Source organism: Staurois parvus, unplaced genomic scaffold (genome assembly GCF_062004578.1).
Source record: "Staurois parvus isolate SC_StPar_1 unplaced genomic scaffold, SC_StPar_1.0 ptg000129l, whole genome shotgun sequence".
Classification (NCBI taxonomy): domain Eukaryota; kingdom Metazoa; phylum Chordata; class Amphibia; order Anura; family Ranidae; genus Staurois; species Staurois parvus.
In genome coordinates, this window is record NW_028317925.1 from 2,699,461 (window position 1) to 2,720,940 (window position 21,480).

The 21,480-nt window shown below is 46.1% G+C and overlaps 1 protein-coding gene across 1 annotated transcript in view; it reads right to left on the minus strand.

The window, feature by feature from the left end:
- NOC4L (nucleolar complex associated 4 homolog) overlaps positions 1 to 21,480 on the minus strand; it is a 37,422-nt gene that overhangs the window by 12,328 nt on the left and 3,614 nt on the right. Inside the window, exons 2-8 of the mRNA XM_089672445.1 lie at positions 8,548 to 8,668; positions 7,642 to 7,748; positions 6,208 to 6,315; positions 3,734 to 3,883; positions 3,362 to 3,467; positions 1,987 to 2,021; positions 1,841 to 1,891 (exon numbers count right to left, since the gene is read on the minus strand). Of these exons, the coding sequence (XP_089528571.1) occupies positions 1,841 to 1,891; positions 1,987 to 2,021; positions 3,362 to 3,467; positions 3,734 to 3,883; positions 6,208 to 6,315; positions 7,642 to 7,748; positions 8,548 to 8,668 (678 nt within the window). The remainder of the gene's footprint in view (positions 1 to 1,840; positions 1,892 to 1,986; positions 2,022 to 3,361; positions 3,468 to 3,733; positions 3,884 to 6,207; positions 6,316 to 7,641; positions 7,749 to 8,547; positions 8,669 to 21,480) is intronic.

Genomic DNA, 21,480 nt, shown 5'->3' on the forward strand with positions numbered 1-21,480 from the left:
CACGCGGAACATCCTCCAAATCCTCGGCTGAACATCCCCCCTGCACTGATGGTGTTCCAATCCACTGCTTGACACGGTCAGAAAGACTGGCAAATGCCAATAGCTGCCACAGCTGGCTGTGCGGTAGAACCTGCCAGGGAGAAGGAGGCCTTAAGGAGAGACTCCAGCTTCTTATCCCCTGCATCCTTCAAAAACTGTACCTTATCCACAGGACATGTCAAAGATTTATTCAGGTATTAAACAGCTGCACCCGCTACGGTCAACCCCCATTTCTTAACAAGCTTTTGTTCCATGGGGTACAAGAAAGAAAACCTTTTTGGTGGAACAAAAACCTTGTCTGGGTGATCCCAGTCGGCATACATAATTTGCTCCAGGAGAGGATGTGCCGGAAAGGCTTGAGTACTCTGTGAAGGCTTCAAAAATCCCAGGGAAGAATAAGTAACCTCAGAGGCTTCTATTGGAGGTAGCCTGAATCCAGACTGTACCATATCAGTGAGGTCCTGGACTAAACATCTCTGAGACTGAGAGGCAGAGACCGCCTGCTTCTCCTTGGACAGAAATTCTACTGCCTAACCTTCCTCCAGCTCTTCCTCATGCTCCAGCTATTCCTGCTCCAGGATTGGTGGTTCTAGTGACAGGGATCTATCTCACTTCTTAGTTGCCTGAGAAACCGATGCAATTATCCCAGTGATCTTATCTTCTAAACCCGCTAAGGCTGAAGCAAGATCATCCTTGCTTACATATGCTGAGGCAAAAGCACCAGTAGCAGCCACAGTGCCAGATAGAAGTGTAAAGTTTGGTGGAGGGGGATTATGGTGTGGGGTTTTGTTTTGCAGGGGTTGGGCCTGGCCCCTTAGTTCCAGTGAAGGGAATTCTTAAGGCATTAGTATAACAAGACATTTTGGACAATTTCATCCTCCCAACTTTGTGGCAACAGTTTGGGGATGGCCCCTTCCTGTTCCAACATGACTGCGCACCAGTGCACAAAGCAAGGTCCATAAAGACATGGATGAGCAAGTTTGGGGTTGAGGAACTTGACTGGCCTGCACAGAGTCCTGACCTCAACCCGATAGAATTGGGATAAATTAGAGCGGAGATTGTGAGCCAGGCCTTCTCGTCTGACATGAGTGCCTGACCTCACAAATACGCTTCCAGAAGAACGGTCAAACATTCCCATAGACACACTCCATTAAACTTTGTGGACAGCCTTCCAGGAAGAGTTGAAGCTGTTATAGCTACAAAGGGTGGGCCAACTCAATATTAAACCCCATGGACTAAGACTGGGATGCCATTAAATTCATGTGTGTAAAGGCAGGCGTCCCAATACTTCTGGCAATATAGTGTACCTTACCAATCCTACCGTAGGTCCCCGACTTCCGTTAGGTACCAACCTTCACCCATCATGGCGAGCAAAACACAGGAAAGAAGTCCCTGACCCTTTGCTTTTTTAAATCACGCTGCACCAAAATCACACGGCATTGCCAATGTATGGGGTACCAGTAAACATTAATGGCACCCATGCGCATCTGCTAAAAAGCAGCACATTTGTCTACGTGGCAGGAACAAGCAACAATTTTGTGCACATTCTGAGACACAGCAACGTGAACCAAGACTTAGATTGGGGTGCCTCGAGACTGAAAATACTTGTCAAGGGCGTCTTGAATGAAAAAAAGGTTGAGAAATACCAATCTCATACATGTCTGTGAACAGTTAAACACTTGAGGAAAAATCTCTTTCTTGAGACATTAGTTTGGCCTTATTGACTTCCTACTGCAGGTGGGTTTCTTTAGTTGCCAGAAACATAAAAGAACATAACTTCAAAAATGTACTGGACACTTACTTTCTCCTTGAGAAAGTTCATCCATACTTTCTCAAACATCCTCTTATGTTCCTAGAAAAAAAAAAAAAGGTAATTACATTAGATCACTGAGAAGAGTAATGGCATGAATTACAAAAGAAATAGGATTCATAATCTAGTCAACTTGCCTTTAATTTTGCTGGCTTCCAGTCATCACACTTCTCTGATTAAGAAACCGGGAAGAAGACACGCTGTCATTTTAATCAGAGACTTAACAGTACTCAAAATACGCGGCAACCGCATGAAAAGTAAAAAAAAATGCCAGACTGCCAAGTAATCATACAATGCAAAGGCAATCAATCCCACTTTTTAAAGCTCTACTTTTTTTTTGTTTAGATAGATTGGGGAAGGCTTAGAACCTATAAATAAGTTTTAATTCTGTGTGAACCTTGCTGTCCTTGCTGTGACCCCATTCCTCTCATTTTAAAAGTAAACTTCCCCCAACAGATTTCACAGACACCCTCTACCAGGAAAAGAACAATTACCTTATTATTTTATTAAAGTATGTATAGCCAACACTTTAGTTTTTGAGAACACTAAGGAATTTCACTTTACTTCCTGTCTGAGGATATTAGTGGAAATCTCTCAATGTGAGGGAAACTCCCCTCTTAGACAGTTGTCCCCATTATAAGATGTCCTCAGCATCTGCAGACAACACTAAAATTTTGGATTTCCTGTCGCTTTCTGTTTCAGTGACAACAGTCACCAGTACTAATAGAAGGGCGAATCTCCCTAAACACAGGCAGCAATAAACACTTGACAGAGGGTCTGACCCTTTCCCAGTCTATCCAAACACCAAATAAAAGTTTTGTCTAGAGATGCAATTTAAAGTGGTAGGAAAAACTGCTTGCTCACTTGTACCTACAGGTAAGCCTTATTATAAGCTTAACTGTAGGTACAAGCAATATCTCCACAACATGCACTTAGGAGAGATCACTACATCTGCAGCTGGAAACATCAGTGACTTTGTTTCAAGGTAAATTCTCATAATGTGCTAGTATGCTAGCAAATTATGCCATTACCTTGCAGAGGGAAAGTTATATTTTGTTTTCAAACTGTACTACAGCTTAAATGTTTTATTTATAAGCCACAGAGAACAATGTGACAATTACGGTACTACAGTAATACTCAAAAGAAGGAAAAATAGTGAACCCTGGAGCACAACCGAAAATAAAAACAAAGGATGAAAGTCTAAATCTGGAATCCCGTGGGGTTGTAAATTTTAATATCAGAGGGTGCTCTACAAAATAACAGAGGGTATGAACAGGTGTCCTTGGGTACCAGTAGCAACATGCTGATGCGAGTACAGATTATTTTAAATAATTAAACTCTCTATTTTTACTTACTGAACTATAACATTGTGCTAGGTTTTTAACAACTGAACTCCTTCTGGATACTCATCTTATTTACATATTCTGACACAGCCCATTTTACGTTTAACATAACAGATATGGAGGTCACATACAAAAACCAAAAGTAACAGTAAAATTAATAATTTCTCACCTTTCTGTTCTACCAGGAAATGTGATAATTCATTCTCTACAGGCATATTAATGGATGAGAGCAGGCAAAAGACATTGTTCTGGAATGCAGTGGGGAGGGAATGTGGCTTGAGAAACAAGAAAAATTTAAGCATCAGCCATAAGACTCAATTATAACAGTGAATAAAATTGAAAAAGTAATACTTTAGTAAGATAGTTATTGGTTTTGTAATTCTCTCATGCTGTGTTTTTTTGCATCTGGACTCAGTTATGTGTCTTTATATGCTTATGTCATAGCAAAATGCTAAAATATACATATTTTCAGCTCAAAGAGTAGTGCTTCCAAAATAACATCAAAATAAAAAGACTAAGCCAAATCAGGACCGAGCCTTACTTCTTTGGTATTCTGATGCGCTCGTACAATGTTTTCATTAATCAAAGACATGGTATAATATCGGACGTCATCATATTCCAGATACTCTTGAAATCTTGTTATTAAAGAGGAAGAATCCTTGTCTTCTGGCAGCAGGCTAGTTACAACCAACTCAAAAGAAAAGAAGAAAAAAAAAAAAAAAAAGTAAGAAGAGGACTTCAATAATGAGCAAATCTGCTATCTATCTACAGGTGAAACTCGAAAAATTACAATATCGTGCAAAAGTTAATTTATTTCAGTAATGCAACTTAAAAAGAGAAACTAATTTATGAGATAGACTCATTACATGCAAAGCAAGTTAGATCAAGCCGTGATTTGTCATAATTGTGATGATTATGGCTTACAGCTCATGAAAACCCCAAATACACAATCTCAGATAATTAGAATATTATATGCAATCAATAAAACAAGGATTGTACATAGAACAATATCGGACCTCTGAAAAGTATAAGCATGCATATGTACTCAGTACTTGGTTTGGGCCCCTTTTGCAGCAATTACTGCCTCAATGCGGCGTGGAATGGAAGCTATCAGCCTGTGGCACTGCTGAGGTGTTATGGAAGACCAGGATGCTTCAATAGCGGCCTTCAGCTCTTCTGCACTTTCGGTCTCATCTTTCTCTTGCAATGCCCCATACATTCTCTATGGAGTTCAGGTCAGGCAAGTTTGCTGGCCAATCAAGCACAGTAATCACACGGTCACTGAACCAGGTTTTGGTGCTTTTGGCAGTGTGGGCAGGTGCCAAGTCCTGCTGGAAAATGGGGTCAGCATCCCCATAAAGCTCGTCTGCGGAAGGAAGCATGAAGTGCTCCAAAATCTCCTGGTAGACGGCTGTGTTGACCCTTGACTTAAAGCACAGTGGACCAACTCCAGCAGATGACATGGCTGCCTAAATCACAGACTGTAGAAACTTCACACTGGACTTCAAGCATCTTGCAGTGTGTGCCTCTCCATTCTTCTGCAAAAGTTGCTCTCATCAGAAAAGAGGATTTTGGACCACTGAGCAACAGACCAGGTCTGTATTTCTTTAGCCCAGGTAAGACGCTTCTGACGTTGTTTGTTGTTCAGGAGCGGCTTGATAAGAGGAATACGACATTTGAAGCCCATGTCCAAGATCCGTCTGTGTGTGGTGGCTCTTGCTGCGCTGACTCCAGCCTCAGTCCACTCCTTGTGAAAGTCCCAAACACTTTTGAATGGCCTTTTCCTGACAATCCTCTCCAGGCTGCGGTCATCCCTGCTGCTTGTGCACCTTTTTCTTCCACACTTCTCCCTTCCACATAACTTTCTATTAATGTGCTTTGATACAGCACTTTGGGAACATCCAACTTCTTTTGCAATTACCTTTTGAGGCTTTCCCTCCTTATGGAGGGTGTCAATGATGGTTTTCTGCACAACTGTCAGGTCAGCAGTCTATCCCATGATTGTGATTCCTACTGAACCAGACTGAGAGACCATTTAAAGGCTCAGGAACCCTTTGCAGGTGTTATGGCTTAATGAGCTGATTAGAGGGGGACACTTTGAGCCGAGAATATTGCACCTTTTCACAATATTCTAATTTTCTGAGATTGTGGATTTGGGGTTTTCATGAGCTGTAAGCCATAATCATCACAATTATGACAAATCACAGCTTGAACTATCTTGCTTTGCATGTAATGAGTCTCATATATTAGTTTCACCTTTTAAGTTGCATTACTGAAATAAATGAACTTTTGCACGATAGTCTAATTTTTCGAGTTTCACCTGTATCTATCTCATATATATATATTCATTCAGTTGGAAGGAATTAACCCCTAGAATGCATCAAAACTACCCTTCTAGTGACTTCAACAACATTAGCAAAGTCCAACAGTATTCACCATCACACACTTGCATCATGTACTCGATCGCAAAATAGATCTGGCATGACATTTTAGCAGAGATGGCTAATCTTTAGCATGCCTACATGTTGCCCACTGTCTTCTAAAAAAGCATGCATTTCCAGGACTGTGGTCAGTAAAGTGTTCAACTTCTAGCCTGACAAACGATTTCGCGCCAGCAGCCTTCCATTGATTAACATTGTTTCTGCTTTGGAGGCCATATTCACTCTTCGGCATGGGTTCTTACCTCTAGTATTTCTCCTACAAATTTGTAGGATAGGCAACGTGAACCTAAAGAAGGTTACTAGGGGCTCTGCTCTAAGGAATCACTAACAACTACTGAGAAGTGCCCTTGCAATCAGTGGTTTACATCTTGTGCCATAGAACTAATGACGTTTCACTGAAACACACACTAGAAACTTGGCAAATTGATAAACATAGCATTACAGATCTAAGTTCTAATATTAACATTACAGATTTACAAATAAAAACATAAAACAGTAAACAGCAAGTCTTATGCACATCTAAGAGGGAATAACATTTCATAAATTGGTTCCAGGAGTTGAAGGTTAAACTTACTTTTAACAGTGGACGTGAGAAACGGTAACCATCTTTCCATTTGGCAGCTTCCAAAGGGAATTTCCCTTCTAGCACAATGAATTTCAGAAGAACACACAATGCAAGTTCCTTAAGAAGAATAGGAAAAATGTCAGAAAAACTCAGACAAATTATTTAAGAGTACATTTTTCTAGGAGAACTTAGGCTGTGTGAGTTATTGGTTTGCCTGAACTAGCGGGTGACAGTTCACGGTTTTTCAACTAAAGCTGGGTATACATTAGTAGAAGTTTGAGCAAAAAATTATCTGAAAATTCATATGAAAATTCTCAAAACATTTGACTGTTGTTCTAAAGTAGTTCAAGATTTCATTTGCCTTTAACATTTGATTATGGGATGTATGGACTTTAGTGAATGAAAACTACATACAGTTAGAAATTTGTACGTTAAAAAAAAGTTTCCATCCTGCTCCATCAAAGTTTCTCATCACTGCGATAGAAAACAAACGTCAATTTGACCACACTAATGATTACAAAAATGAACAAACTTTCTTACAACAAAAAATTTTGAATTCTACTAGTGTATACCCAGCTTAAGTATTTAAGAAGATATGCAATTCCTAAGGTTCCTATCAAAATATCTAACTAGCAGTGGGGCTCAAGAGAGAGAAATATTCATAGCTTTGGTAAATAGTGGGGTTGATCTATGAAAACTGGAAAGTGCAAAATCTGTTGCAGTTCTGCATAGAAACCAATCAGCTGCCAGGAAGAAAAACATGTGACCATGTAAACCTATGGAACTCTTCACATGATCCGTGGGTCCGCTGCAGTTTATAAAAGCCTACTTGCTGCATTATTGGTGGGGTAAAAAAAAACCCACACCAAAAACGCACCTCCCCATTGAAATGCATGGAAGACACGGCAAAAACGCACCCATGTTGCGTTTTTGAGTCATGTGATGTGTAAAAGGCACCGCAAATGAGGTAAAAACTTGTTTTTGCTACGAATCAGTGTGAAAAGTAACCTAAGAAGATGAGTGGCTATCATACAGAGCTGCACCAGATTTCGCACTCTTGATTTTTAGAATATCTGCCCCAAAGGCTCATTGGCAACTTGTGCACGGGAAAGTGGGTAATAAAATCCAAAGAGCAAGCTATAAAAATAGCTTGACTAACAAAAGCAAGGGATACCAATTTCCATCATTGTTTACGATAAATGGGTGGTTTCTGATCTGAGGTCAGCAGTCAGAGGGATCTCATCATCACACAATGACATTTCTATTTTCCTAAAAGTGAATCAACTCCTGCATTCTTATGCAGTGGCCATGCCCTCCGTTAGGCAAGAACTGCATCTGGTCCCTGTGTTTTATCAACTTGCTCAAGGACTGTCAAAAATCTCTGTACCTGTCTTTCTCAAGGGGATATCTGCCCAGCTATACCCACATAAAAATAATTCTGACCTGAATCTGGAAAGAACTGTGATGTAACAGGTCCGCCAAACAGGAGACACAGCTGTTGTAGCGATGCCTCATCCATATCTTGTACTTCTCCTCTGCACCGGTGGAATCTGTTCACACAAAAAGCAGACACACTAATTCATTATTTACCAGGATTCCATCATTCCATTGTACCATTCAAAAAATGAGGGCTCAATGTTCAAGCTAAGACAGATAGCCTAGACTAACCTTTAACTGACATGAGACTTAAAAGTATTTGTAGACCCTAAAAATGAACTTATGCTCTCCTTTTTGGAATGTTGAATACACCATTGAAATGATTTTGTAATAGCTTTTTGATAGTGCAAAAAAAAATGCCTGTTGATCCTGACAAAAAGTTTGTGAGCTGATAAGTTTTTGTACCCTTTGCAACTAATCAGTTATCACTGTTCCCAGACCTGTGGACTAAAGAACACTTCCCCTATGTAATGGACAATATGACAGGGTCAACGTTCTGTACTTGTGTCCTAGAGTGACAAAGCTGAATTTTGCTGCTCTATACAAAATCAAGTTTGGCTGGATTTGGGATCTGAACATCATAATTTCAGTCTAAAGAATATAAACTGGTATCCAAACAGGAGAAATCCTTATGTGACTAAGAAAAATTATCAATAATGCAGAAATAAACTGGAGTCTACAAAACATACTTCAAAAACCCGCAGCGAGTGTCACTGATGCTCGCCATTTGATATTGATTATTTCGGCATGTTTCAACAATTTGGCAGTATATGGGTGGTACCATCTGACTACATAATTTACCTCATTGTTAACATTTAGTCTGCTGTGTTTTGTTGTTCATTGGTAGTGTATAGATAAAAATGGCATTCACAGAAGAGCAGGATACACATACACTTTGTAGGCTCTCCTTACCGGGAAGGCTTTGATCTTCAGGTGGAAGGTCCCCAATATAAAGCTCTCCTTTCTCCAGCAAGGATTCAAAAAGTTTAGAACATGTTCGGATTGCAGCTTGAACATCGCCATCGTTTTCTGACTAAAACAGCATGAATAAAGAATATACTTAATTGCAAATTAAAAATGTGCATATAAATTACATTCCGGATTGTAATATTGCCCAACTTGGTTTATAAAAGACAGTCCACAGATAGATGTGTTGGTCTTTGAAAGAGCACAAATGCTACTCCCAGCAGATCTGACTTCAGATCTCTGCAATGCAAATAGTGAAATAATAATAAACTATTTTATATAGTGCCTTTAACCAATTGCCCTCCAGAGGATATACCCCCCTCCTGACCAGGCCATTTTCTGCGTTACAGCGCTGCGTTACTTTAACTGACAATTGAGTGGCCATACAATGCTGCACTCAAATTAAATTTACGTCCTTTTTTTCCCCACGACTTGAGCTTTTTTTGGGGGGGGTATTTGATCGCCTGTGCGTTATTTTTAGCGTCACATCTCGTGACATGTGACACCAATACAGCGATCAGTGCTAAAAAAAAAAAAAAAAAAAAAAAAAAAAAAAAGCACTGACACTGTACTAATGACTAGAGATGAGCGAATCGAAGTATCCGAAGTGGAATTCGAGTCGAATATCGGAAAAATTTCGATTCGTGCCGAATCCGAAAAATAGCCTAATTCGGACGCGCGAATCGAAATTTTTCAGAAAATGGCGGCGACATGTGCGGCGACGGAGCGGGGATGTCTGGGAAGGCGCGCAGACAAGGCGCGCTGACCCATAATGCATTCCTCAACTACATGTGATCGCATCAGCCAATCAGCAGCCAGCCAGCCAGCACTGTGTAATGGTCGAGGTATAAATAGCGGCCATTTTGGAATTCTTCATTTGCCTGCAGTTATTGAACAGAGGCAGACCGCTCTGTACTAGGGACAGGGACAGAGTTAGGGCCACAGAAACGATAATTGGGGACAGAGAAAAGTTACTTAGGGACAGAGAACCATTACTCAGGGACACAGACTTGTTAATGAGGGCCACAGAATCGTTATTTAGGGACAAAGAAACGCTAGTTAGGGCCACAGAATTCATAATCAGGGACAGACAGAATTGTTACTCAGTGCCAGAGAATTGTTACTTAGGGCCACAGAAACGTTATTAGGGCCACAGAATTGTTACTCAGGGACAGACAGAATTGTTACTGAGTGCCAGAGAATTGTTACTCAGGGACAGACAGAATTGTTACTGAGTGCCAGAGAATTGTTACTTAGGGCCACAGAAACTTTAATTAGGGCCACAGAATTTTTACTCAGGGACAGACAGAATTGTTACTGAGTGCCAGAGAATTGTTACTCAGGGACAGACAGAATTGTTACTGAGTGCCAGAGAATTGTTACTTAGGGCCACAGAAACTTTACTTAGGGCCACAGAATTTTTACTCAGGGACAGACAGAATTGTTACTGAGTGCCAGAGAATTGTTACTCAGGGACAGACAGAATTGTTACTGAGTGCCAGAGAATTGTTACTTAGGGCCACAGAAACTTTACTTAGGGCCACAGAAACTTTACTTAGGGCCACAGAATTGTTACTCGCACAGACACAGAATTGTTACTCGCACAGACACAGAATTGTTACTGAAGGCCACAGAACTGTTACTCGCACAGACACAGAATTGTTACTCGCACAGACACAGAACTGTTACTGAGGGCCACAGAACTGTTACTTAGGGCCACAGAATTGTTACTCGCACAGACACAGAATTGTTACTCAGGGCCACAGAACTGTTACTTAGGGACAAAGAAACGCTAGTTAGGGCCACAGAATTCATACTCAGGGACAGACAGAATTGTTACGGAGTGCCAGAGAATTGTTACTCTGGGCCACAGAAACTTTACTTAGGGCCACAGAATTTTTACTCAGGGACAGACAGAATTGTTACTGAGTGCCAGAGAATTGTTACTCAGGGACAGACAGAATTGTTACGGAGTGCCAGAGAATTGTTACTCAGGGCCACAGAAACTTTACTTAGGGCCACAGAATTTTTACTCAGGGACAGACAGAATTGTTACTGAGTGCCAGAGAATTGTTACTCAGGGACAGACAGAATTGTTACGGAGTGCCAGAGAATTGTTACTTAGGGCCACAGAAACTTTACTTAGGGCCACAGAATTGTTACTCGCACAGACACAGAACTGTTACTGAGGGCCACAGAAACTTTACTTAGGGACAAAGAAACGCTAGTTAGGGCCACGGAATTCATACTCAGGGACAGACAGAATTGTTACGGAGTGCCAGAGAATTGTTACTCAGGGCCACAGAAACTTTACTTAGGGCCACAGAATTTTTACTCAGGGACAGACAGAATTGTTACGGAGTGTCAGAGAATTGTTACTCAGGGACAGACAGAATTGTTACTGAGTGCCAGAGAATTGTTACTTAGGGCCACAGAAACTTTAATTAGGGCCACAGAATTTTTACTCAGGGACAGACAGAATTGTTACTGAGTGCCAGAGAATTGTTACTCAGGGACAGACAGAATTGTTACTGAGTGCCAGAGAATTGTTACTTAGGGCCACAGAAACTTTACTTAGGGCCACAGAATTTTTACTCAGGGACAGACAGAATTGTTACTCAGTGCCAGAGAATTGTTACTCAGGGACAGACAGAATTGTTACTGAGTGCCAGAGAATTGTTACTCAGGGCCCCAGAAACTTTACTTAGGGCCACAGAATTTTTACTCAGGGACAGACAGAATTGTTACTGAGTGCCAGAGAATTGTTACTCAGGGACAGACAGAATTGTTACTGAGTGCCAGAGAATTGTTACTTAGGGCCACAGAAACTTTACTTAGGGCCACAGAATTGTTACTCGCACAGACACAGAATTGTTACTCGCACAGACACAGAATTGTTACTGAAGGCCACAGAACTGTTACTTAGGGCCACAGAATTGTTACTCGCACAGACACAGAACTGTTACTGAGGGCCACAGAACTGTTACTTAGGGCCACAGAATTGTTACTCGCACAGACACAGAATTGTTACTCAGGGCCACAGAACTGTTACTTAGGGACAAAGAAACGCTAGTTAGGGCCACAGAATTCATACTCAGGGACAGACAGAATTGTTACGGAGTGCCAGAGAATTGTTACTCTGGGCCACAGAAACTTTACTTAGGGCCACAGAATTGTTACTCAGGGAAAGACAGAATTGTTACTGAGTGCCAGAGAATTGTTACTTAGGGCCACAGAAACTTTACTTAGGGCCACAGAATTGTTACTCGCACAGACACAGAATTGTTACTCGCACAGACACAGAACTGTTACTGAGGGCCACAGAACTGTTACTTAGGGCCACAGAATTGTTACTCGCACAGACACAGAATTGTTACTCAGGGCCACAGAACTGTTACTTAGGGACAAAGAAACGCTAGTTAGGGCCACAGAATTCATACTCAGGGATAGACAAGATTGTTACGGAGTGCCAGAGAATTGTTACTCTGGGCCACAGAAACTTTACTTAGGGCCACAGAATTGTTACTCGCACAGACACAGAATTGTTACTCGCACAGACACAGAATTGTTACTGAGGGCCACAGAACTGTTACTTGGGGCCACAGAAACGTTAATCAGGGACACAGAATTGTTACTGAGGGCCACAGAACTGTTACTTAGGGCCACAGAATTGTTACTCGCACAGACACAGAATTGTTACTCAGGGACACAGAATTGTTACTCAGGGACACAGAATTGTTACTCAGGGACACAGAATTGTTACTCAGGGACACAGAATTGTTACTCAGGGACACAGAATTGTTACTCAGGGACACATAATCGTTTAATTAAAGAGTATGTCAGACAACATGCAGAGGAGTGGCAGAGGAGGCAATGTTTTAGGAGCGAGCAGACGTGGCAGCAGAGGAAGGGGTCGAGGCAGCACTATTCGCAGCCAGAGGCCAGTGCTCCCGGTGTCATCCAGCGGTCGTGTCTCCACCGACAACCCTGCCGTCGTCGATTGGTTGGCTCGGTCGTCTTCCTCTTCCCAGGTCACCTCTGACACCTACAGCCAACGGTCGGTGGGTACGTCAGACACAACCGTTAGTTGGCATGGCCCGGGACCAAGCCCACTGAAATCACGTGTCCTCTACCTGCCCCTGTCCTTTGGTGTTCCCTCACCAAGCGAAGTATCGCATGCTGTGGGCTCAGCCCCACTGTACAGTGAGGAAGAGCTAACAGAGGGCGGTCAGGAACGGGGGGAGACATCCGCCTTTTCAGCAGCCAGGCGAAGAAGTAGTGGCGAGGAGAGTGGCTCGGTAGCCGGTCTAGAGACAGGTCTGTCTCCTGACCCAGACGCAGCCGAGGGGGCTAGTAGTGAGGTGGAGACCCTACTTGATGATGAGGAGGTTGATCGCACTTGGCAGCCTCGTCATCATCAGGCAATTTCTTCCGCATCATCAGGAGAAGAGGGTGGCAGCTTGGCAGCGAGCAAAACAGTCGGTGGGTTGCCCAGGAGACAGCAGCAGGGTCGCAGCAGTGTCAGTGGAGCCAAACGTCCACGGAGTAGAGCACCAGCTCCACTGCAGCCTACCACCACGGCCAGTAGTGGTGCCGGTGTGCACGGAGGAAGCAGCAGTCAGCCAGTGAGGAGTATCGGGGGCAAAGTTTCCTACTCGGCGGTGTGGCAATTTTTCGTCAAGACGCCCGAGGAAGTAAACGTAGCCGTATGTCGACTATGTGGCCAGAAAGTCAAGCGTGGCCAGGGGGCCCATGTTGGGACTACAGCGTTGCGGCAGCATATGCAGCGTCGCCATTTGGTGGCCTGGGAAAACCGTGATAAAGATACGGCGGTTCTGCCCGCCCCAGCCCCCGCTCCATCACCCGCTCCGTTACTTGCTCCGTCACCCGACGTCAATCGCCCTCCATCAGCCAGTCAAGGCTCCAACACCTCTGCTGAGGGGAGTTGTCGCTCGTTGACATCTTCCGCTCGTTCAGATGCTCCTTCTCCTGCTACTCCTCTTCACGGATTCCGTCAGCAGTCTTTCTTGGAATCCGTTTCCAAGAGACAACAGTTTGCGAGCACGCACCCGACGGTGCAAAAGCTGAACGTCCTCCTGTCCAAGTTGCTGGTGCTGCAGTCCCTCCCTTTCCAAGTGGTGGACTCAGCACCTTTCAGAGAAATGATGGCTTGTGCCGCGCCGCGGTGGAGAGTGCCAAGCCGTCATTTCTTCGCCAAAAAGGCAGTGCCAGCCCTGCATTCACATGTAGAAGACATGGTGGGCCAGTCTTTGAGCATGTCGGTCTCTGCCAAAGTGCACGGCAGCGCCGACGTGTGGAGCTGTAACTATGGTCAGGGACAGTACATGTCATTTACGGCCCACTGGGTGAACGTGGTGCCGTCACAGCCGCACCAGCAACTTGGACAGGTCACGCCGCTTTTGCCTCCACGTTTGCACGTCCTTGGTCCGGCAAAGATGTCCGCCTCTACCACCTCTTCTTCCGCCGTGTCCTCAGCCGCCACCCCCGTGCCAAGTCCCATTACCCGACCGGCATATCACATGTGCAGGGCGCAACGGTGTCACGCTGTTCTGCACCTGGTATGCCTTGGCGAACGTAGTCACACAGGGGAGGAACTTCTGAGTGTAATGAACAGAGAAATCGACAGATGGCTGTCTCCGCGCAAACTGAAAATCGGAACCATGTTGACCGACAACGGAAAGAACATGGTGTCTGCTCTGCGTCAAGGAAGGTTGTGCCATGCGCCATGCATGGCTCACGTGTTCAATCTGGTTGTCAAGCGGTTCTTAAAATCCACCATCCCACTGCAAGACATCCTTAAAATGTCACGTAAACTTTGCATGCATTTCAGCCATTCCTACACCGCAAAGCACACCCTCCTTGAGCTGCAGCGGCAGAACGGAATTCCACAGCATCGCCTGATCTGCGACGTTGCAACAAGGTGGAATTCAACCCTACACATGTTAGACCGCCTTTACGAACAGCGAAAGGCCATCACCGATTTCCTGATGTTACAAGCGGATAAAGGTACTCCCCTGGGTAACTTCGATGTCAGCCATTGGCAGCTCATGCGTGACACCTGCCGCTTGCTCAGGCCCTTTGAGGAGGCCACGCTATTCGTGAGTCGGCAGGACTATGGGATGAACGACGTCATTCCTCTGTTGCACGTCCTTGAACAAATGCTGTTAACAATGGCTGGTCAGGGTGCGGTAGACGTGGCGCACAGATCTCAACGCCACATGACCCCTGTGGGGGCAGGACAGGAAGAAGAGGAGGAGGTAGAGGAGGACATTTGTGCTCAGGAATTATTGAGTGAAATGGGTGGTTTTTCCACTCAGCGGACAGGAGTGGAGGAGCAGGAGCATCTGGTAGAGGAGGAGGAGACAGAGGACCCAGACGCACCGTGGCAGTATGCTGTGGAGATGGAGGCAGGGAGTCCCTCGCATTCCTTGGCACAAATGGCCCATAGCATGCTCGGTTGCTTGCGTAGCGACAGCCGAATAATAACCATCAGACAGAGGGATGACTTTTGGCTGTCCACCTTGTTGGACCCTCGCTACCGTTCCAAAATGGTGGCCTTTTTCACACCTGCTGAGAGGGAGGCCAAAATAACGTACTATAAAAACCACCTATGTAGTCAGTTGGTCTCTGCCTTTGTGCGCCAACGTCCATCCTCAGACACTGTGGGCCCTGTGCGCTCGCGTTCCGCTGCCATGGCAGCAGGGGAGGGGTGGGGTGGTAGGAGCAGTGGCAGCTCCACCAGCAGCGGCTGCCTCAGTCTGCAGTCGATGATGAGTAGCTTTCTTCACCAGCGCAGTGAGGAAACTACTAACCAGCCGCAGCAGCAGCAGCAGCATCAGGTGGACCTGGAGCAGGACCTCAAACAACAGGCTTGGGCCTACTTGGACAGCACCCTGCCAACCGAGGTAGACAATCCCCTTGACTACTGGGCAACGAAACTTGACCTTTGGCCCCAACTAGCTGAATTTGCCCTTGAAAGGCTGTCATGCCCGGCCAGTAGCGTGGCATCGGAGCGCGTGTTTAGTGCGGCAGGAGGTATTGTAACTCCGCGGAGGACACGACTGTCCACCCAAAGTGTGGAGAGACTCACGTTTGTGAAAATGAATCAGGCGTGGATTAGTCTGGATTTCAAACCACCAGTTCCTGACACAACTGACTAAATCCGCCATGAATCATGCCTCAAACATGTGCCACTTTGAGGTCTCCTCACACACTGCTGGTGTGTAGAATTTTTTGACATAGGGTGCTGGCAGATTACGGGCCTCCCATAGCTGCTGCCAGGCCCCTAATCTGCCATAGGCCCCTATATACCGCTTCCTCATGCTGCTGCCAGGTCCAGAGTCTCTCATGGGTCCCTGTACGGCCTCCCATTGCTGCTGTCTCCATCGCCACACTCTGCCATGTGCCACTTTCAGGTCTCCTCACACACTGCTGGTGTGTAGAATTTTTTGACATAGGGTGCTGGCAGATTATGGGCCTCCTATAGCTGCTGCCAGGCCCCTAATCTGCCATAGGCCCCTATATACCGCCTCCTCATGCTGCTGCCAGGTCCACAGTGTCTCATGCCATGTGCCACTTTCAGGTCTCCTCACACTGCTGGTGTGTAGAATTTTTTGACATAGGGTGCTGGCAGATTACGGGCCTCCCATAGCTGCTGCCAGGCCCCTAATCTGCCATGGGCCCCTATATACCGCCTCCTCATGCTGCTGCCAGGTCCAGAGTCTGTCATGGGTCCCTGTACGGCCTCCCATTGCTGCTGTCTCCATCGCCACACTCTGCCATGTGCCACTTTCAGGTCTCCTCACACACTGCTGGTGTGTAGAATTTTTTGACATAGGGTGCTGGCAGATTATGGGCCTCCCATAGCTGCTGCCAGGCCCCTAATCTGCCATGGGCCCCTATATACCGCCTCCTCATGCTGCTGCCAGGTCCACAGTGTCTCATGCCATGTGCCACTTTCAGGTCTCCTCACACTGCTGGTGTGTTGAATTTTTTGACATAGGGTGCTGGCAGATTATGGGCCTCCTATAGCTGCTGCCAGGCCCCTAATCTGCCATAGGCCCCTATATACCGCTTCCTCATGCTGCTGCCAGGTCCAGAGTCTCTCATGGGTCCCTGTACGGCCTCCCATTGCTGCTGTCTCCATCGCCACACTCTGCCATGTGCCACTTTCAGGTCTCCTCACACACTGCTGGTGTGTAGAATTTTTTGACATAGGGTGCTGGCAGATTACGGGCCTCCCATTGCTGCTGCCAGGCACGTAATCTGCCATGGGCCCCCGTACCGACTCCTCATGCTGTGACGTTGCAACAAGGTGGAATTCAACCCTACATATGTTAGACCGCCTTTACGAACAGCGAAAGGCCATCACCGATTTCCTGATGTTAAAAGCGGATAAAGGTACTCCCTGTGTAACTTAGATGTCAGCCATTGGCAGCTCATGCGTGACACCTGCGCTTGCTCAGGCCCTTTGAGGAGGCCACGCTATTCGTGAGTCGGCAGGACTATGGGATGAACGACGTCATTCCTCTGTTGCACGTCCTGGAACAAATGCTGTTAACAATGGCTGGTCAGGGTGCGGTAGACGTGGCGCACAGATCTCAACGCCACATGACCCCTGTGGGGGCAGCACAGGAAGAAGAGGAGGAGGTAGAGGAGGACATTGGTGCTCAGGAATTATTGAGTGAAATGGGTGGTTTTTCCACTCAGCGGACAGGAGTGGAGGAGCAGGAGCATCTGGTAGAGGAGGAGGAGGAGGAGGAGACAGAGGACCCAGACGCACCGTGGCAGTATGCTGTGGAGATGGAGGCAGGGAGTCCCTCGCATTCCTTGGCACAAATGGCCCATAGCATGCTCGCTTGCTTGCGTAGCGACAGCCGAATAATAACCATCAGACAGAGGGATGACTTTTGGCTGTCCACCTTGTTGGACCCTCGCTACCGTTCAAAAATGGTGGCCTTTTTCACACCTGCTGAGAGGGAGGCCAAAATAACGTACTATAAAAACCACCTATGTAGTCAGCTGGTCTCTGCCTGTCTGCGCCAACGTCCATCCTCAGACACTGTGGGCCCTGTGCGCTCGCGTTCCGCTGCCATGGCAGCAGGGGAGGGGTGGGGTGGTAGGAGCAGTGGCAGCTCCACCAGCAGCGGCTGCCTCAGTCTGCAGTCGATGATGAGTAGCTTTCTTCACCAGCGCAGTGAGGAAACTACTAACCAGCCGCAGCAGCAGCAGCATCAGGTGGACCTGGAGCAGGACCTCAAACAACAGGCTTAGGCCTACTTGGACAGCACCCTGCCAACCGAGGTAGACAATCCCCTTGACTACTGGGCAACGAAACTTGACCTTTGGCCCCAACTAGCTGAATTTGCCCTTGAAAGGCTGTCATGCCCGGCCAGTAGCGTGGCATCGGAGCGCGTGTTTAGTGCGGCAGGAGGTATTGCAACTCCGCGGAGGACACGACTGTCCACCCAAAGTGTGGAGAGACTGACGTTTGTGAAAATGAATCAGGCGTGGATTAGTCTGGATTTCAAACCACCAGTTCCTGACACAACTGACTAAATCCGCCATGAATCATGCCCCAAACATGTGCCACTTTCAGGTCTCCTCACACTGCTGGTGTGTTCCATTTTTTGTCATAGGGTGCTGGCAGATTACGGGCCTCCCATAGCTGCTGCCAGACCCCTAATCTGCCATGGGCCCCTATACCGCCTCCTCATGCTGCTGCCAAGTCCAGAGTCTCTCATGGGTCCCTGTACGGCCTCCCATTGCTGCTGTCTCCATCGCCACACTCTGCCATGTGCCACTTTCAGGTATCCTCACACTGCTGGTGTATTACATTTTTTGTCATAGGGTGCTGGCAGATTACGGGCCTCCCATAGCTGCTGCCAGGCCCCTAATCTGCCATGGGCCCCTATACCGCCTCCTCATGCTGCTGCCAGGTCCAGAGTCTGTCATGGGTCCCTGTACGGCCTCCCATTGCTGCTGTCTCCATCGCCACACTCTGCCATGTGCCACTTTCAGGTCTCCTCACACTGCTGGTGGGTTCCATTTTTTGTCATAGGGTGCTGGCAGATTACGGGCCTCCCATAGCTGCTGCCAGGCCCCTAATCTGCCATGGGCCCCCGTACCGACTCCTCATGCTGCTGCCAGGCCCGTAATCTGTCATGGGCCCCTGTTGTCGCTTGTTGGCATATTCCGCTCGTTCAGATGCTCCTTCTCCTGCTACTCCTCTTCACGGATTCCGTCAGCAGTCTTTCTTGGAATCCGTTTCCAAGAGACAACAGTTTGCGAGCACGCACCAGACGGTGCAGAAACTGAACGTCCTCCTGTCCAAGTTGCTGCTGCCAGGCTCGTAATCTGTCATGCGCCCCTGTACCGCCTCCTCATGCTGCTGCCAGGTCCAGAGTGTGTCATGGGCCCCCGTACCGACTCCAAATGCTGCTGCCAGGCCCGTAATCTGTCATGGGCCCCTGTACCGCCTCCCCATGCTGCTGCCAGGTCCAGATTGTGTCATGGGTCCCTGTACGGCCTCCCATTGCTGCTGCCAGGCCCGTAATCTGCCATGGGCCCCCGTACCGACTCCTCATGCTGCTGCCAGGCCCGTAATCTGCCATGGGCCCCTGTACCGCCTCCTCATGCTGCTGCCAGGTCCAGAGTGTGTCATGGGTCCCTGTACGGCCTCCCATTGCTGCTGTCTCTATCGCCACACTCTGCCATGTGCCACTTTCAGGTCTCCTCACACTGCTGGTGGTTTCCATTTTTGTCATAGGGTGCTGTATGGCCTCCCATTGCTGCTGCCTCCACCGCCACACTGTGGCTCCACACTCTGGTTTTGGCCCCGTGACTGCCCAAATGAGTGAAGTGTGCGGTGATTCTAAGATCGACGGCACTCATCTGCATGTCATACTGCCTGACAGTATTATTTCTCTTCCCCAGCAGACTCCAAGGGCATTTAAATTAAAGGTACAGTGTTCAGCACTAATATTAAGTCTCTCTGAAGCCTAGAAACACCCTTTTTTAAGTTAAATTCACAGCGAATATATTCGACTCGAATCGAAATTTTTCTACGAATTCGCCGAATCAGTCGAATCGAATTTTTGAATACTTCGCTCATCTCTACTAATGACACTGGGCAGGAAGGGGTTGACATGAGAGTCAATCACAGGGTTATCTGTGTGCAGGGAGTTTTTTTACTAGGGGGCGGGATGTGTGTGCTTCACTGTGACCATGCTGCAGTGTTCTCAAGCTCACAGGGAGGAGGACTGCTCATAAACAAAACAGTTCTCATCCCCGCCGGAGATACTCGGAAATCACCGGGCGCCGGCGAGTATTTACCGGCCCGGTGACTGAAAGCCATGGCGCGGGTAGGGCTCATGCACACCCCCTACCCGGAAATGCGAAATCACATATACATACATACATATATATATATGTGATTTTGCGCACCCATGCCGCTCTGTAGCAGTATTTCTGCTATAGTGTGGCCGGGAAGCGGTTAAAGGTAGCTTCTCAAAGCACTTTACAAAGACAACACAAGAAATACACAAGATAAAGCTAACGAAAAAAAAAAAAAAAAAAAAAAGGACAGTTAAGTGGAAGCTTATCTAAAGAAAAAAAGTTTAGATTTGATCTGAATGAGTTTAGAGAAAGTGACTCTCTGATTTTCCTTGAAAGTGAATTCCAGAGTTTTGGGACATAGCAGAAGGCTGTCTCTTATCGCGTGTAGGCGAGTAGGAGGACACACAGAAGACCAGAATTTGAGGAGCGGAGGTTACGAGGGGGGCAGTAAGTTGACAACAGTTCAGACAGGTAACAGGGTGCCGAGCCACGTAGAGCAAGAGGATCTTAAAGTCTATGTGATACCTGACAGGTAGTCAGTGCAAGGACTCCAGGATACGGGTAATATGGTCACTTGTACCAGACCTAGTGAGGATTCTGGCTGCAGAATGTTGTACATATTGTTGTCAAGTGAAAAGAGGGCTATTGAAAGTATACAGGGTTTCCACTGGAGCATTTGGAACAAAACTCAAAAGCAAGGCTGTAATAGGAAACTTTTAAAAAAAATGGCAGTGGACTTTCTGGTATATGAGGGAGCCAAGGCACTCTTGTGCCTACAGCCTCACAGCTGTATATCTGCAGTATGAGATCTAAGGCACTGTGGCCTGACTGCTAGTTTTAAGCAAATTGGAGTCAGATTTGAGTATGCCTCTACTTCTATCCAGATTGCCACCTCCATACAGGCACAGTGCAGAATAAGGCAGTTATGAGGAAAGATCAGCTACAGGAAGACAACAGGCAATACTGGTTTTAGGTTGTTTGCTCTCTGACTTTCAGGGAAAAATCCCAGAGTCCATAAAAAAACACTAACATTTAAAAAAAAAAAAAAAAAACAATATTTTTTACTTTCTGCTATAAAACATCAATAAAAAAAATTAAATGTCTTCATAAATTTAGGCCAAAATGTATTCTGCTATATATTTGTTAAAAAAAACAATAAGCGTATATTGCTTGGTTTGCGCAAAAGGTATGGCGTCTACAAATGGCATTATATATACTGCAATTTTAAATTTTTTTTAATACCAGTAATGTAGGTGGATCAGTGACTGCTATATTGAGGCGGCCATTTTACACTGACACTATGGGAACCAGTGACAATAATACAATCATCAGTGCTAAAAATATACACTGTCATTGTATTGACAAGGGCTGGGAAGGAGATAAACATCTAGGGTGATCAAAGGGTTGTGTGCCTAGCCAGTGTTTGTGTGCACTGTGTATTATTTTTACCAGGCAATCTGATAGATTTTATTTTCTGAATAAAACCTAGCAGATTGCTGTTTGACATAACACAGCTCTACT